This window comes from Electrona antarctica, assembly GCF_951216825.1.
Source record: "Electrona antarctica genome assembly, chromosome: 9".
NCBI lineage: Eukaryota > Metazoa > Chordata > Actinopteri > Myctophiformes > Myctophidae > Electrona > Electrona antarctica.
Genome location: NC_136790.1, coordinates 34,562,316 through 34,581,583, shown reverse-complemented (window position 1 = coordinate 34,581,583; position 19,268 = coordinate 34,562,316). Strand labels below are relative to the sequence as shown.

The 19,268-nt window shown below is 43.9% G+C and overlaps 1 protein-coding gene across 1 annotated transcript in view; it reads left to right on the top strand.

The window, feature by feature from the left end:
* Positions 1 to 4,612: 4,612 nt before the first annotated feature.
* Positions 4,613 to 19,268, top strand: part of fgd5b (FYVE, RhoGEF and PH domain containing 5b) — a 39,410-nt gene continuing 24,754 nt past the window's right edge. The window contains exons 1-7 of the mRNA XM_079509971.1: positions 4,613 to 4,731; positions 6,118 to 8,728; positions 13,658 to 13,787; positions 14,491 to 14,549; positions 15,140 to 15,170; positions 17,438 to 17,589; positions 18,127 to 18,283. Coding sequence (XP_079366097.1) covers positions 4,722 to 4,731; positions 6,118 to 8,728; positions 13,658 to 13,787; positions 14,491 to 14,549; positions 15,140 to 15,170; positions 17,438 to 17,589; positions 18,127 to 18,283 — 3,150 coding nt within the window. The 5' untranslated portion in view covers positions 4,613 to 4,721. The remainder of the gene's footprint in view (positions 4,732 to 6,117; positions 8,729 to 13,657; positions 13,788 to 14,490; positions 14,550 to 15,139; positions 15,171 to 17,437; positions 17,590 to 18,126; positions 18,284 to 19,268) is intronic.

Below are 19,268 nucleotides of genomic sequence, written 5' to 3'. Positions count from 1 at the left end.
GTGCATGCGTGCGTGCGTGCGTGCGTGCGTGCGTGCGTGCGTGCGTGCGCGCGCGTGTGTGTGCGTGTGCGGCAGAACCCCGAAACATCTGCCTTACAGCGGTTTGTTTGTCAGGAGGTCTGTCATGGTTCTCTCCTTCTGCAGACCACATCGCCCACCTTCCTCCCCTTTATTGACTCAATATGAAAACACAATTATTCTACCAACAAAGGGGGTCAGAGGTAGAGCCACTTGATGTTTTTCAATGAGCTAAAGTTTAGTGTGCACGCACGCACGCACGCAAGCACGCACGCACGCACGCACGCACACACACACACACACACACACACACACACACACAGTAACAGATTGTTTAGCTGCTGTTACTGCAAGAGTAACAGCTCCCTTGATGAATGTGCATGTAGAATGCTGCAACACAGCCACAACTGTTTTCTTTTCCACATCTGATCATTCTTAAAGTTTTTTGGTGGTCTTTGTTGAACAGTGTAAAGATGTTAACTTGTGACTCATGTAACGAGGTACATCATGTTTTGCCAGTGAAGGCATCATGCATGCCTTCACATGTACATGCCTTCACATGTATGTGAAGGCATGTATGCAATGCATGTTTGCCTAATACCTATTTTAATTAATTTCATCCACATGTTGACGTCTGGAGTAATCCCCCGCACAGCTGCTACTTTGGTTTTTGACCTTCAAGTGCATGTTTCGAGTGAGGAGTGGACACACGTCCTTGTTGCCCGTCTGATGTGCACGGTCACAATGGGGTAGCCCTGCCTCCGCTGCTGGGGAATGCTTTAATCTCTCCCCCACGTTGCCCTCAGGAAGAGTCTATACACCGCAGCGTGCTGTCTGATTTGTTCACCTCACTTTGAGCCACATGTAACTTGGTCTTTTACGGCACTGGCTCTCAACTCTGAGTCTGGGGACCTCCAGGGGTCTTTGAGGGAGTTCCAAGGGCCCCCCCTAGGTAAATGATTGATAGTTGGCAATGGAAACCAAACTGACCGTATTGGATCCATTTGCACACACTGAGGATTTTACAGTGTAGATTGGGGTAGAAGAGGAAAGAAACCTCAAATGGGCGTCTGTGGACTAATGCATATCAAACTGGGGATCCTTCAAATTAAAAAGGTTAAGAATCACTGTTTTACGCATGGGGAGATGGTAGGGATGAGGCCAGTACATCTGTCATGCCACAGACAAACTGGAAATAGTATTAAAAGTATTCCCATAATCTGTCAAGATCATTTCCTCCTGTGACAATTGAAATGGCTAAATCAGTGATTAAAGTGCCAACTAGGAGACCTCTTTTCAACCATCCAAGACTCTTCAGATGAAACCGGATTACTTTTCTTCATTAGGAACAATTCCACACCACTCCAACGACGGGTTAAACGTGGTTGTGATGTCCATCAGTTGCTAAGGAAGTGAAGTTGGGTAGTGCAGGAAACGGGGAGAACCATTTCCTGTTATGTAAAGGTTTTAAGGGACTGCTATAGACCAATCAGCTGTCAGATGAGTGCAGGAAAACAAGGTTTGGATGTAGGCATATACTGTCAAATGTCAGTATTGGACTACTGACCTAGGATCAGTGATGTTTAAATTCACAGTTGGTCATCCTCCTTCAGCAACAGACCTATAGGATCTGTGATGTTTAACAGGTTATCTGTTGATCAGCTAAAAACGCTACCAGAGCATCAAATCTCGCACCACCCGTCTCAGCAACAGTTTCTTCCCCCAGGCAGTCAGGCTGCTGAACAGCTGACCTTTAACTGTATTGCACTGTTTTGTCACCCACTTGCACTTTGTCTGTGTTTTTGTATTTTTCTTTGCACTATAGATGTTTGTCTATGTCCTGTGTTATAAGACTGAGAATGCTCTGAGCAAAATGATTTTCATTGTATTTATACTTGTATTTATACATATGACAAATAAACCTGAACCTGAACCTGAACCTGAGCTCATCAGCAACAGATCAGATACTCAACAATGACTGGATCAGCCAGATTCAGATGGTCCCACATGGTGCTATAGTGTAGTGGTTCTCAAACATTTTTGTCTCAGACTCTCAGGTCACCCCTGTAAATAACTTTTTTCATCCAAGGCAACCCTGAATTACAATACTTTATGGCACCTTTTGTCATATTAACGGTATGTAAATATTTAAATCATTCCCCCAAAGACACATTATGTCACAAGGAAAACTTGAGAAAATATCGGTTTGCATTAGGACAGATCAAAAATAACTTTTATACATGGCTCTTAAACCCCCAGCATCCCCATTCTGGGGGGAATGTTCACCAAAGATAGCCGAATCCGATCTACAAGTTCAAGTATAGGCTACCTATCATTGTCACCCACCATAATTACACAGTCCTATAGCTATCATGAGTATAAATAAATACATAAATAAAATACACCAGACATTGTGTAAACACAAACATTGAAGACAAAAGTGTGTAAACACAAACATTGAAGACAAAAGTGAGGACACAAATTGTGATTAGCCAGAATGAGATGATGTATGATGATAAGAGCGCCAAATTCAGCTCTTTTTTTTATAGTTGACATGTTATTTGTTATTTATGTTGAGAATACGAGTGACAATAACACATTTGACAATAACAAAATAAAAAGCCTATCTAACTGAGGATCACTGCCACACGCACGTCGCACGCACGCACGCACGCGCACGCACGCACGCGCACGCACGCACGCACACACACACACACACACACACACACACACACACACACACACACACACACACACAAACACACACACACTTTTTTATATCATTAGGCCTGTATATGTGCGTGTGTAGAGTACAATTCAAACTGTAAGATTGGTTATTGTCATGGACAGTATAGTGATATAGTGATTGTTTCCTTTTCCATGTCACGTCACGGACAGTGCATGATGCGTGCGTTGGGAGAGCAGTCTCAAGTCGCGTCTCCAAACTTTCCCACTATGGAAGGTAGTTTCAAAATTAGCCGTTAAAGTCCCCCAAAACGCCGTCTCCGTGTGACAAAAAGGGCAGATCGGCTAATTACTTGCCCGAGAAACACCGAAATCGTCCTCGTCTGTACACCACCTTAATTAGCAACTTTGTACAGCCGTGAGACTCTGCCTTTGAAGCGCAAACATTATCCCCAAACGATCCCCCCGCGTCCCACGTCCCCCTCAATGCTGCATAGAGAATGACAGAGAGAGAGACGCTCTACTCCTTACTTACAACAGTGTTTCACCGGATTTTGCTGTTAAATAAATAAATAATTAGCGCGTGACTGTGCACATCTGTAGGAACCGATAGTTAGAACCGAAATTGAATTATTGTAATGGGTACCCGGTACCCAAAGTACAGACAACTCACCCCGCCATGTCAGACAGAAAGTGAAGACAACTCACCGGGGTGAGTTGTCCAAATATTGTTGGGCGAGCTGTCCGTCTATTCCCTTACCAACTCGCCTAACTCACCCCAGCGGAAAGTACAGACAACTCACCCCGCCATGTCAGAAAGTGAAGACAACTCAACGGGGTGAGTTGTCCAGTATTTGACTGAACATATCAAAAGCGCAACACACCTGTCAATTGTGTGCCCCATACATTTGTGCATCTCAAACATCAACTGTTCCCAAAGGACGTTTTCATATTTTCAGTCCAGCTTTTCCTCCTGGAAAAGTGGGGATATTTTACTTAACACACGTTTTCTGTCAGAACTTTCAAATGGATATGAAACTAGATGACAATATCTGACTCCAAGTCTTCGGAATTAATTACTGGGTGCAGAGTACACACGCAGTGCTACAAGTTTAAATGCTGATGTGGTCAGTCTGCTAACCGTGCGCGGATAGGACCGATCTATGGCTGGGTATATTTGGAATGTATGTAAGATCACAGACATTCTAGGGCTATTAACAATATTGGAAAGGTGTTTATTAGGAAAACCAGACAATAATGCCAGACAATATTGTTGGCTGCTATAGGAGCGCCACAGAAAAACGTGAAACCAAGAGTCCGGGAAGATTTATTACTTGTCCCAGACAAGCGGACAAGCCTTAATGTAAAGCCCTGTAAATAAAGGCAGATAAACATGACTTTTGCTAAATTAGTGTGTTGACTGAGGCACTTTTTGAATAAGTCAGACTCATTTAAAAATATATATATTAAGTCAATTTTTCATTTCTTCTTTCCTGAAAACATTAAAAATAAATGTTATATGCGTTATGCTATAAAACAAACATCAGACAGACGACAGACCCTATAAAATAGTCTTGGTCCAAGATCCAAAGGAAGGCTATCCATCATGACATAGCCATCCCAAAGCACGAAAGCAGTATAGCCTATACTGTTTCCTGTCACTTTTCTCCCAGCTTTTGTCACTGAAGACATTTCTGCGCGCTGCATAGATCTATTCTCTACCAAAGAGGAAACTCTGAGGACTGAGGAGCGGCTCTGCTCTGCAGTCGCACCGCCACCCTCCCTACTGTAGCCTACCATGCACATTGCACACACACACGGTCAGCGAGCGGAGCAGCACAGAGTGAGGAAGGGCAAGTGTTGTTGCTGCTACAGACTAACCACTTCATTTAACAAGAGGAATCAGGAGGACTCGGAAGAGTCGAGGAGAGCGCACATCTGTCGTCAGTGGGTTACTTATACCAGAGTTACAGATTTTTGGGAACAACTGTGAAGCTGGTCATGGTTGCGACACTAAAATGACTACAGGTAAGAATTCATAATAATATTGAAATGTGAGGTCTACACAATTTGACACATGGTAGCTACTAACTATGCTTTTAAAATTGAGAGTTAATAAAGTTACAGAGAGAACAGAACTGAGAAAGAGACGATAATGAATTGGACTAAATACAGCATTGACTATTGATTTAGGCTATTATTGTAATTGATATTGCAATGAGGCAAAAGTCAATATCTAGCCTAAGCCACAGCGACAGCTATAGCCTACAGAATGGTATCAGGTAGGCCTATAAAGGTCGCCCCTAAACCATCTCGCCCCTCGATTTTTTCCGCCGAACTCACGCCGACCGCTCGGTGCCGCGGGTGTGGTAGGCGGCGGCCTATTTTGTTTTACTGAGAATAAGGTTATAAAAAGTTTAGGGTTAGGCATATGGGTTAAGTTTATAGGCCGGTTTAGACAGTTTTACTGAGCTTATAAGGTTAGGATAGTTAGGTTAGTTTAACCGTTTAAGCATAATTACTTATGGTTACTTTAGGAATACCAGGGCGTGCACTTATGCGTGTGTGTGACAGTGTGTGTGTGTGTGTGTGTGTGTGTGTGTGTGTGTATAAATCATGTTTTTTTGTATTCAAATGGTCAGTTCAAGTGTTGTGAAGAAATGTAAAGAAATAGTATAGGCCTATATTGTCCCCGGTCATATTTCATTTTGGCCACAAAAAGTCATCAAATATCCTGAAACCAAAGTCATCTTCCTATTCAATTTTCATTCATACACTTTTAAATCTTGATCACATCAAGTGATAGTGTGTGAACTCTGCCATCAATGAATTATTGAACCAAGAAGTATTGGTCTTGGATGATGTCAGTGCATGTTCAGAACTTAGACTATGTAAATGAATGCTTACATACAGTACAGCATACCGTACAAATCTCGTCCTTTGTTTTTTGTTCCGACCTTGTCTTTTGTATCAGTAAAGACTATAGTCTAAAAAGGGTTTCTCTCCAGTGAATCACAGGAAGTGAGTCAGGGAAACCCCTTATTGTTGAAGGTTGTGCTTCTCAAAGAGTGCACAGTTAAAAATCAAGTTCCCAGGTACTTTATCCTATTTTATGTAAAAATTGGAGACTGTAGAATAGCATGACTAGTCCTTTCTGTGTTAATTGTGTTCTTACACAACTTTTGTATTTAGGATTATTATTCCAACACCTACATTTTAACATATTTTAATCATGGCATTTTACTAATAATTGTTTATCTGTAACTGTAATTGCAAATTGCAAATGTATCTGTGTGTAGCATGTAGCTCAGAATATTTAGACAGTTGCAGAGCTCAGTAGATCCAATAGTACAAATATCCATAGGTTATTTTAAACTGTAATCTTACAATTTCCTTTTCCTGTTGTTCTTTTAGACTACACCAAGCCTCCCCTTGCGCCGAAGCCAAGACTCATTTGTCACGCCAGCCTCAAGCTGCCTTCCCCTCTCATGTCAAGAGCCTTTTCTGCAGCCAGGGGTCCCAAACCGCCTATAGCCCCTAAACCCAAGGTTTTACATGATTTTAATGGGAGGGACCCTGTGGATCTAAGCACCCAGGAAGAGTGCATTAATGGGTCTTTACTGCCTTCGGATGAGGAGCTGGATCAAGAGAATGAACCAGAGGACTCTCTGAACAAGACTATCCAGGCCAGGTCACCTGTGGAGCTACAGTTTGGCATCTACAGCCTCAGCTCAGGACAGATTGTCTCATGGGAGCAGGAGGAAGAAGAGCTGAGTGCACTGCAAGAATATTCAATTCAGGAGACGGAGGAGAATTGGAGATTATCTGACACCAGTGTAACAGAGGAGGCAAACTCTCTGGAAGCAATGGAAGTCAGTGATGCTGGGGGTTGTGACGCAGGCGAGGCACTAGCCGACACGGATGGCCTCTCAGTCGGGGACCTTTCTGTTATCAGCACCGAGGAGGATGAGGCAGGCTGCTGCTCCTATGATGGAGCACCTAGGCAGGAGGACAGTGAGAAGAGAGAGGGTGGAAAGATTCAGAACGAGGAGTCCACGGCAGATGTCTCAGCCGAGTCTCTCACAGAGGAACCTGTTATTGTTCCCAGTGAGAATAAAAACACCAGACAGGAATCGTTCTTGGGGGGAGAGGAGGCAGAAGAGAGATCACCCGATTTTACTGATTGTGGCATCACTTGTAATTCCCTGAAGGCGATGTGTACTAGTCATGAAAGCAAGGAAAAAGCCAGAGGCTTAAAGACGTACTCTGTCAATGATGAGCAGCACACTCATATATCTTCCATTATTCATGGGCAGAAAATACTGCTCTTAAACGCAGATGATGGACATCTCTGCATAGAGGTTTCTCCTCCCCTTGAGCCTTATTACATCTCTTCTGAGGACATTATAGAGACATTGTCGAGCCCAACAGATGACAAATCTCATGAACTACCTGAAAATGAGCAGGGATATTCACTGGCAAACAGACATCCAGCATCGCTCTGTGAATATGAGGCCATTAGTGAGGAGGATTCTGTAGACAATGCACAGATAGAGTGCATGTCCTCTGAAGATTACGTGGACATAGGAAATCATTTGGAGGACAGCAGTGACAAACATGCAAAAAGACCTTGTCAGAAACGCTCTGTCCAAAGTGAAGAATGCCAGTCTGACGCGGCAGAGGCTTTCTTGGTTCACTCCCAGTCGAGGTTAAGGCTGGTATCTGTCTCAGTGCCCAGAGAGGCTAGCACCTTCCTGACATATACTCATATGTCAGGAAGCCGGCTGCTCTCCCCAAATGACTCTGACGTCTTCAGGGATGACGAGGACCTGGAGGGTCACATCGTGCCGTTCCTCGTTGACACCACCACGGACACAGAGCAGGACCTTAGCGACGAGCATGTCTACGAGGAGGCGGGGCACGACTCAGAGGGCGAGAATATCCTCCCATTGGACAGACGGTCGGCCATGGTGATGCGCTCCCGCTCGCTGTCGGCCAAAGTACCGTATTATGTGACCCCACGTGAGAGAGGCTCTCAGGTCAACTTTCAGAAGCTGTACTTGGGGGGATTTGGCCAAATGGGACCGGCGATGAGCAGCAGCCCTCTGTTAAACATGCCCAGGAGCAAGAGCTACTCCAGGCCTCCGGGTGTGTCCATGTACCCCCGCTCCTTCTCCATGGAGGGACGGGACGCACCTCTGGGCGCGTACAGGGGCAGGGAGCGAGAGGACGATTACGTCATCAGCTCCTCCGTCAGCAGCCTCTCCCAGCGCTCGCCGCTTCCATCCACACCTACGTCCGTGGTGGACATCCCTCCCCCCTTTGAGCTGGCCTACATCACCAAGAGGCCCATCACCAAGAGCTCCCCGTCCCTCCTCATTGAGACCGACTCCCATGAGAAAGACAAGAAGAAATCCTCCTTCAAGCGCTTCTTGATGCTCAAGTTCAGGAGGAAGACGGGAAGTAAACCTGTAGCGGACGTCAACCCTTCGTCCTGCAGGCCCCCATCGGAGCCCGGCCTCCACAGCGCCCCCAGCAGGCTGGGGTGGGCCTCGGACAGACGCGGTGCCAGAGAGTCTCCGCAGCTCGATGGCCACTCCGCCGCCAAGCCTCCGGCAGCCTCGGAGAGCCCCTCAGTCTTCCTGTTCTACAAAGACGGCAAGAGAAAAGGGGGCTCCATCGCGTTTCTCAATCGGGGCGTTGGCCGCGTGGAGTCATTTGAGGACCGCTCCCGTGTGGCCTTCACTCCTCTTCCTCTGACGAAGCCCCGCTCGATCTCCTTCCCCAACGCCAGCCTCTCGGACTACGAGAACATTCCCGCCATCAGTTCCGACTACGAGAATGTTCAGGTGCCATGCCAGAGGCCCGTTCAGGTGCCATGCCAGAGGCCCGTTCCGCAGGGGGCTTTCATTGAGTTCTTTGACCACCCCATGCGGGGACTGTCGTCCGCCAACGAGACGGACGGTTATGTGGACATGAGCAGCTTCCCGGGGTTTGAGAGCAAAACCGAACAGGAACCTGAAAGGTATGGATAGTTGGATACCATACTCTTCTAAATCCAGGAAGTCCTAAAGTGTTCTTGGTGTGTACGTGTGTGTGTGTGTGTGTGTGTGTGTGTGTGTGTGTGTGTGTGTGTGTGTGTGTGTGTGTGTGCGTGTGCGTGCGTGTGCGTGTGCGCGTGCACGCGTGCGTGCGTTTGAGGGAAGAGGAAAGGAAGATAGAATGCATGAGAGTACCTCCCAACATGGATGGATGCTCCTAGAGGCAATATTAGTGATCCCTGCCACCTTTTATACTGAGCAGTAGTCTTTTTTATTACTGTTTGGCCACTGGGTGTGTATACTATGCCCCTGGGGTAGAGGATTTATAACTATTTATTATAGAAGAGGGTCCCTTGCTGCGGTGACCACAACAGGCATGGATTGTGGTGTGTGTGTGTGTGTGTGTGTGTGTGTGTGTGTGTGTGTGTGTGTGTGTGTGTGTGTGTGTGTGTGTGTGTGTGTGCGTGCGCGTGTGCGTGTGCGTGTGTGCGTGTGCGCATGTGTGTGTGTGTGTGTGTGGTAGGAGGGGGCAGGGTGTAAACAGAGTGAAATACTGTATACCTTCCTTATTGTATTGTACTCAAACATATATTAGGCTCCCAGGGACCAGATGTTAGGGGGGGGGGGTGTATGTGTGCACACGCACACACACGCACGCACACGCGCGCACCTAACTCAGTACATGCAATAACTATTCACATTGTAGAGACATCATATTGAATCGGAAATTATAATATAGGCTGTGGACGTTTCTACAATCTGGAGTGGGGTGTTCATGTGAATGTTACACTTGCTGTAAATGAATAGTCTTGAGTGTGAATAGATTTGAGTGTGTGTTACGGTACCTTTGGTGATCTCCCATACAGTGTGTGTTACGGTACCTTTGGTGATCTCCCATACAGTGTGTGTTACGGTACCTTTGGTGATCTCCCATACAGTGTGTGTTACGGTACCTTTGGTGATCTCCCATACAGTGTGTGTTACGGTACCTTTGGTGATCTCCCATACAGTGTGTGTTACGGTACCTTCTGTGATCTCCCATACAGTGTGTGTTACAGTACCTTTGGTGATCTCCCATACAGTGTGTGTTACGGTACCTTTGGTGATCTCCCATACAGTGTGTGTTACGGTACCTTTGGTGATCTCCCATACAGTGTGTGTTACGGTACCTTTGGTGATCTCCCATACAGTGTGTGTTACGGTACCTTCTGTGATCTCCCATACAGTGTGTGTTACAGTACCTTTGGTGATCTCCCATACAGTGTGTGTTACGGTACCTTCTGTGATCTCCCATACAGGCATGCAGACATGAACCCCTCCCCCTGCATGCTGCTTGCACACAGCCCCTATCATACACACCTCTCAGGATGATTAATAGTCGGAGCATTTTGGAGTCATTGCTCTTCCCTTTAGCCAATCAGGGAGAAGTGGGGTGGTGAGATACAATCTTAGTGTTGGTTTGTACTCTAGTCAGCTTTTGTTTACAACCAGGCTTGTTTCTGTTGCATGTTTACCATTTTACTGGTTTTGGCCCCCCCAAAAAACTGTGAAATACTGTTCTATGTAAAAACTATAGCCTATAGACTATGATTATAGTCCAGAGCGATTTACAGTAAGCAAGGAAAACACGAGGTAATACATCAAATGCATAGACAACAGTAACATCAATTTTTCGAAAACGCCAACGTGGACCTGGCAGACCAGGTCTGCCAGGTCTTTACAAAAATGACCTGACCTGGCTGGCATCTGTTTACATAAAGTGCACATCTACTTCCTTCTACAACTGTGTCTGTCAATTGGCGAAAATTGCTGATCTACAAGCTCGGAGTGGCAACTTTTAGCTTTACATTTTGAAAACATAAAATACTGTGATGCAATGTTAAACGTTCATGTTTGTAGAGATATGACAGCCAGGATTTGGGCAAAAAATAGCTGCTGTGCTGTTATTGAATTGAATGATTGAAACAGGTTCTTAGAGGTTGCAGTTACAGTATGGTTATGGTATATTGGGTAGCTGTGTTGATTGTATGTGTTGTCTGAGGGAAAGGTGGATTTACTGGGGATGGCGTGCTCATGGCTGGATCTGCCCCCAGGCTCTCTGTAGTAAAATACGTTTGGGATGAATTGGAAAGACCCCAGTTCATCAGGTTTGGGTGCAGAGATGGTGAGCTTTTGGCACAAGATACAGTATTTTGTTCAGCTGTGGTGTTGTTTGTCTCTGCTCCGCTAATGCAGTGGTTCTCAACCTTTTCTAGCCATGAACCCCAAAATAATCATATTTGAACTTGGACCACCACCCTGACAAACACTTGGAATGTAGGAGTTGAGGCATAACATTTTGTTTGACGCTGTGAGGCGTTAGAGCTTGTAGATCGTCTATTTTTCAAATTTTTCTTATATTATTGGACAATTGGGCCAATGTTTGACCAGTTTCTATAGTATAGTTTGTTGATTACTTTTGATGCAATAATGGTCTTTTTTCTTAGGTATTATAAAGGTCTTAAAAGTCCTTAAATTGTCACGTCACTGTCATCTGAAGGACCCCCAACATTTGGGGACCCCCTTTGGGTCCCGACCCCCAGGTTGTGAATCACTGCACTAATGTACTGTACTAAAGTAGTGGGGAACAGACAGCGCTCACACAATGGGGAATCCCCCTTTGGTAAAAGGCAGATATTAGGTTTCTGGACTTCAGGCAGGGCAAATTATATTATAATTAGTATTATAATCCACTACTAGAATAGGATATTATTTTTATGACATTCTCAGTGACTTTTTTATGACAGAATGAGCACCATTCTATACATTGATGCATATTTTATTTGAGAATATAGTGAAGCAATATCTTCTAGACTGCCAGTGGTTGGTTGCTAGTGGCATATGTTTCTGCCCACAGACACAATTAGAGAACACATCTCTGCTTCAGTGGTATCATCTGAACAAATTGGCTCACTAGAAAGCCTAGGGAAAAAAGAGAGAAAATAATCATCTTTTTCTTTATATCTTTGTTTGTAATTTATCACTCTCAATATAGCCTTTGGGCCTCATAAGCCTTCACACCAAAAAGAAGAGTGGCAGGGGCCATGATTCAATATAGCCGTGCCTGAAAGCCAAAAGCTGGAATGGCCTGAAAGTAAGGAGTTTATCTTAGTGCTACTAGTGAAATATCTTGACGGCTAGAATCGTGGAAACTCAGCATACATTCTGGTGAAAGTGGTTTAAAGACCCCCTGGTACCCCAAATAAAACTGGATCCCATTACCATTAATGACCCATGAAGGACCAATATGTGTTATACTGAGATCTGAACTGCTGATCATGTGTAGCTAATTTCCACCTCAACATTGCTAAATCCACAGGCACTTGCAGTAAAGCATGACAATCATACTGGCACAACATTCAGTGATAGATTTTTCATTTATAAGCACATGATCAGTATTTTGAAATCTATTCTGTTTTACTGGGAGCCAGTGAAGTTGTGATGTGGTCTCTGAATCGGGTTCTGTCGAGTATGGGTGTGATGAAGGGAAGGCATGAATGAATGAAGTATCTCTGTAGCAGTTTGCTGCTTGTTAGACGTTATAAAAAATAGCAAAAACAGATCTACAGCAACATATTTTGAGCCTGTACATTGGCTATTTTTGCTACTTGAGTGTGATGAAGTAGGACATTGATTTATGAAATAAATAAAATAATAATAATAATGATAATCCTTATGCAGATAATGCAGTCCTTACTGTACAAAGATACATAAGCAGTTTGTTTGGTTATTTTATTTGTTCTTACATTTCATTTGCATGCTTTAACACTACATTTGTTTTATTATTAGAGCGATACATCAGCATAGGTACATAATGCTCATCTCATTGGTTGAATAAGATTCATCTCTCTGATTTACCTCTCCTAGATGGAGAGAACAAAGTATTCACACGATACAAGCCATTAACTTAAATGATGTCTTGAAAACTGAAATACAAGCACACATTGGAAGCACAATGTTGCTAGATGGTTGAATCACTCTTAAATTTACATTGCTCTTCTCCATAACAGATGATTTTAATTTAACATTAATGTTGCAGGCAGTGCTTAAACTTTATTAGCATTCATCAGGGCTAAACTACAGGCTAGACGGTGTAGTACAGTTCGTATTTCTGTGTGTGTGCGTGTGTGTGCGTGCGTGGCTGCGTGCGTGCGTGGCTGCGTGCGTGCGTGCGTCTGTCTGTCTGTCTGTCTGTCTGTCTGTCTGTCTGTCTGTCTGTCTGTCTGTCTGTCTGTCTGTCTGTCTGTCTGTCTGTCTGTCTGTCTGTCTGTCTGTCTGTCTCTACAAGTGTATGGTACATTTCATTAACCACTGAAGCCCTGTTTTATACAGTACTTTAGACTTTACTTACTTTACTTTTCTTTACTTACTTTTGTTACTTTATGACATTGTTTTGAAATGGGACGCCAGATTGAAATTGGCTAATGTGATGTGATGTGACCCTGTCCTCAGTGCCTACACAGAAGCCTACACAGTGTGCTAATGTGATGTGACCCTGTCCTCACTCCTCAGTGCCTACACAGAAGCCTACACAGTGTGCTAATGTCATGTGACCCTGTCCTCACTCCTCAGTGCCTACACAGAAGCCTACACAGTGTGCTAATGTCATGTGACCCTGTCCTCACTCCTCAGTGCCTACACAGAAGCCTACACGGTGTGCTAATGTGATGTGACCCTGTCCTCACTCCTCAGTGCCTACACAGAAGCCTACACAGTGTGCTAATGTCATGTGACCCTGTCCTCACTCCTCAGTGCCTATACACAGAAGCCTACACGGTGTAATAATGTGATGTGACCCTGTCCTCACTCCTCAGTGCCTACACAGAAGCCTACACAGTGTGCTAATGTCATGTGACCCTGTCCTCACTCCTCAGTGCCTACACAGTGTGCTCTGTGGCTGCTAGCGCTGCAGGAGAGGCTGGGAAGGAGTCCGCGGGTGAAGAAGAGCAAGGGCGTACCTCAGAGGAAGAGGAGGGAGGCGTGGAGAGCACTTATGATAAACAGGTGAGTAATTAGAGCTGTGTTCTGAGATTGCATGTCTTGTCGGGTGGAAACCTTGTATGTCCAAACTAGTTATTTTAGTAAGCTATTGTTTCAAATCTTTATTTGTTCAAAACCCACAGACAGTTGTTAAATAGTATAATGGCGATTATATCCATGCAGAACTTTTAGTATTGACTCGTATCTTTGAATACTTCTCCACTTCTTATTTGTTATAAAACTCACAACATCCAAGGAATGGCGGAGATCGTCCTCGTGTATTTTCTGGGAGTTTATTGAAAAGTCCAATCCCGAATTTGAACCTGCAATTTGTCAGCAAAAAGAAAAGGACAATATCGATGGCCTCCAACTGTAAGTTGTATTGTAACATACTCTACCATACATATTGGACAATTTATTAATTAAAAAAAAATTACATAGTGCCGCTTAGTGTACAAATGGAGAGTGTACAAAGTGTAGCCTACAAACACACTTAAGCCCTAACCACACCAAAGGGTCAAGACGGTTTTAGTGTTAACTCCTTGCAACCATTTGGACCCAAGGAGTTGCATGGTGACACTTTGGTGTGGTTAGGGCTAGAGTTAGAGTTACAGACCCATAAGCCATAACGGTCCATTGGTGGTCTCCGGACCCAACATTGAGAACTAGTGATTTAGATCCACTATAGATACACCCCAAGTGAATACTGTCATTTTATTGGTTACAGCCCGATGGTCGATCGAGAGCCTTTTACATTGCCAAAGAGCTGGTGGATACAGAGAGACTGTAAGTGACATTTCAATTCATGTTCATTATCACTTGAAATTCAAAACCGGTCATGTCATTGTCTGTGCACAGCTGTGGACATACCAGTAAGACGCCCTGAGGGCTAGAAGCGTGATGAGGTCAGATCGACATGTCACAAGGCGTGACGGACTGACAACCATATATATGGAGCGTGTCACGAGGCGTTGTGACCTTCATATATGGAGAGTTGGAGACGGCCATATATGGAGCGCGTCACGAGGTGTGACGGACTGGAGGCGTGACTGACGGACTGACTGACGGACTGACAGGTTTTGCAGGTTTTCATAGTAATCTGCGAGCTACGATCACAATTAACATACATACATATAGTTTTTCCATTAATAGCTTTAGAATCCAGTGGCTTCCTTGATCAAAGTACTGGTATGCTTTGTAAAATGGTCTGCGGTAATGTCCAGTTGTCATTGAGTTGTCCTCAATAGGCTAAACATGGCAGACCACCAGTATGGTTCTATAATAAAACATATTTTCCCGTTCGTTAACTAAGTCTTATTACTACCACGTTGTTTATGCACTGTCATTTTGAATTCTTTATCTATCTCTGTCCACAGACACGTGAAAGCTCTCAAGCTTCTTCAGGAAGTAAGTGACAAATGATTCATTTGTAATTTATATTGTCACTGTCAGACAGACACCTTGTATGTTCCACTGTTTTTAGGCTCACTTTGATAACTGTTTGAGGAGAACATAGCTGTGTATTATGTTGTACTGTAGGTGTGTTTCCTTTGCTAAGCAAGAGCCATGCTGCACCACTTTTAGTTTGGCTGGTCAGCTGTGTTCAGCTGAGGTCAGTTGTAGAGCATGTGAAATATGGATACATATGATGTAGAGTTATGCAATAAGAGAGCGTTCATATAATGTAACTCCTCTGACATATGAACAGCATATGTATGTTTTGATTTAGTCTTACGGTAGTTAAAGATTACTGTAATTATCCACTAAGAACTTAATTTGTGTGTGAAAGTGTTAGACTAGACAACATATTGACTGACAACAAGTTGATTGTGATTCTAAACATATACAGTATGAGTTTAGTTTTAAACTGTTAAACTATGCTTACCCATAGGTAAATATAAAAGTAATGAATAGGGCCAAGCAACGAGGCTAGCTCAGGCATATTAATGAGTCTAATGGAAGTAGTCATAAAGCTTGACTGTACTCTGCTTGGTCTTGAATGGGAGTGACCTGAGTGCAGCTTGAGGGTATGTCTGCCTTGGGAGTGACCTCATATTCTGTCTGCCGTACATGCTGCTTAGTGGTTCTGGGTTCAGTCCAGTCCAATGTTTCTTTCTGCTCATTCCGTCTCTTTTGTTGTTGCTCGTAACCTGGGGATAAAACACCACTTCTTCACAGTAAAAAAATATATTTGATATGAAAACACGAGACACAAGAATATAGATTGTGTGTCTACGGTTTTGAAAAGGCACCCACTTGAGTTGATGGAACATTTACGGTCTGTTTACAGAGACGCCCCTCACGGCTCTTAAGGAATTATCTAATGTTCTTTACTTTGTACATCTATCTGAGGAGATAACTGCATGGTTGCTTCACGTTATTTACTATTAGTCACTCTAAAAATAAATGTCTTGAATCACAGATTGCACGGTACTGTCTGACAGCATCGCAATATGTTCGAGATGTAGAATATAGTTTGATATATGAGTGTATTAGTCAAATCATTTAGTAATTACGATGTGGTGGTGGTGGGGGGGGGGCAGCATGTGTGTATGAGAGAATCAATATGCATACATGCATTTCTCTTGTTTTATGTTGTGTGTTTTACATGACATTCCATTTAACCAATAATCAATCACAAAGTATGACAATTGTATTGTATTGGTAAGTACTAAATTTACAGTATTTGTGAATATTAAAGATTTATGTTTAATACATACAACAAACACGTGTGTAGAAACCATTAGAAAACTTCCTTCAGTACCATGGTCTGAGCTGTATTCAGTAGCTGGTTTAGGTAATCATGCATTCATTCATTGATTATGTATATTTTCCTTCATTCATTAATTCCATTCATTGCTGGTGTTAGAATTTGGTTGGGGTGGCCTGGGCCGGCTTAGCGGTCCAGGCACCTTGGCTAGTAATCCAGCATGATAGTGTGTTACGGGTTCGAGTCCCGATCCCGACAAACTTTGCTGTGTCTTCCCCCCAATCTCTCTCCCTGTGCGTGCGTGTGTGGGAAGTAAAGAACAACTTTGCTTTAACTACCCACAAACTCCTTTCTTGGTAATAATATTGTTGTGCCATTAGATGGCCTTCCCATAATGTGGCCCTCAGGTTAATATCAGAATACTGATATATCATATACTGATATATTTCAGCTGTTACAATTCCAATCATGCAAACATGACCCACTTTAATTAGTCTATTTTAGTAGCTTAATGACTATAGCATTACAATTTTATTTTATTTTATCTATTTATATTTAAGTTCATAAAGTTAACATAAGTAAACTAAATGCATTTGAAATAAAATAATACAATAACTTTTCAGGATTCCAATTAAAAGATAGCAGATCTACAAGTCCGTGCGACACATTTTGAGCTTGTAAATCTGCTATTTTTGCTACTTTTGTGTGACATAGAAAGAAGAAAGTATGGCATTCATTACGAGAAACTTAAAATACGGAGATATGAGGTTTTTGCCTGACAGTGTATGCAATGTGGCCCTCTGGAGTGAGTGTGGAAATATAGTGGACCTCTCCATCATCAAAGCTGCCCACATCTGCATTAGAGACGGGACAGCATCGTGAGGCCACCCAGGTGAAAGTGTGTCCTGAATTTCATATAGGGACAAGCTGGCAAAAATCACGGTCACGCTAATTTTCCACACAGGACTTCCGGGAAGCGGTGGGGGCCGCGGTGGGGGACGAGGGAGACCCTGTGCTGGATGAAGAGAGACTGAGGGAGATCCTCAATGAGCTGCCTGATGTTTACTCCCTGCACCGCAAGATCCTCACCGAGCTGGAGAATCGAATCCGCAACTGGTGAGATGTCGCTGATGTTCCGCCGTGCTACACAGTAGCTGACTGTTGCCTGATTTATAGTTTCACGTGCATCGTGTCGTGATCAAAGACTAGGCAATCTATAAGCTCACAGCGCTTATAGATCGGTTATTTTCAGTGGGCGACACCGGCCTGCAATTATATGAAAAATCAGTGTTAACGCACACACACACACACACACACACATGCACACATGCACACACGCACACACACACACACACACACACACACACACACACACACACACACACACACACACACACACACACACACACACACACACACACACACACACACACACCATGAATCAATCACACATGAGGGGACAGGGCATTACCAGTACCACAGTTATCCTCCTCTCTTGCTTTACATCGAGGCAGTGCTTCGCTGAATACATGCATTACCGGTACGCATCTCGGCGGCAATCCATCTTTTACATGTGCATGCCTCCTGGTGCGTGTTAAATGTCTCTCCCATGGTGGCTACTGGGTTTCACCCACTGCTGCCCCCTGGCTTCAGGGAGGAGAACCAGAGGATCGCAGATGTCATCCTGGCCAGGAAGGCAGAGTTCCTGGTTTTCACCACGTACATCGGTCACTACGACCGCAGCATGAACCTTCTGGACGACAGCTGCAGGACCTCGCCTGCCTTCGCCACCATCGTCCGCCAGTTTGAGGTCAGTAGTGTTGATTTCATCGACGAAAAGTTTGTCGACTACTGTACCTTTTTTCCCTGATGTGCGAGCGCGCGACCCGTGCGTGCGTGCGTGCGTGCGTGCGTGTGAATATAATGACAGAGACAAAGTGTGCTCTAGTCAAGGAGATGAGGCAGATATGCTTGGTTTGGTTTACTGTGCGAGTCCTAAGCTACACTACACTACACTAAGCCAGCGGGTTGGCCAGTGTGTGTGGAAATCAATCCTCCCACAACATATCAAGCTCAGCCTCTTATCGGCAAATGTAGGGTCTGTTCTCCTAATGGCTGTGAATGCTGGACCCTGAAGCATGTGAGACATCTTTTTACACACATCTCAATACAGTCCATACAGGTTTGAAGGGCACATGGAACGTGAACCTAAATAAATACAGAAATGACCAAATGTATCCTCTGGCTACCACAGTATACTGTACACCGAAGGCATGGCAAGCAGCGTATAGTATGGCCGCATGGTTGGAAATATATAAAAAGACAGATAGAGTCAAGACCTGAATGATTTATCCTGCGTGCATCAGTCCAATTAGTTTGAGTTAGTGCCAGGTGTGTGACTGCTTAAAGCAGCCATCTCCTGTCCAACATACATCTAATGGAACTAAAGATCATCAATCTGTTTCATTATGTGTCTAGTTTTTTTTACAGGGACCTGTGTTTAGACAATATTCTCAGATAGCTTAGGAAAGTTTATTTATTTGTTTTGGTTTAAGCATACCTCTGTTAGTTTAGAATGCTTTTGCCCATTTGATAGAACATATGACATACCTTTTTCCTGGGGTTTACTACTCTGACATGATTATTTGTTTCAGCCATTATGCGTTAAAGACTTTCTGCTCCAAGATGCTTTACAATGTGCATTACAGTACATTCATCTATCCACACACGTTTCTCGTGTCTGAGACTGACTGGTTTGGCCACGTATTTATGAATGATCAACAACTTTATTATCC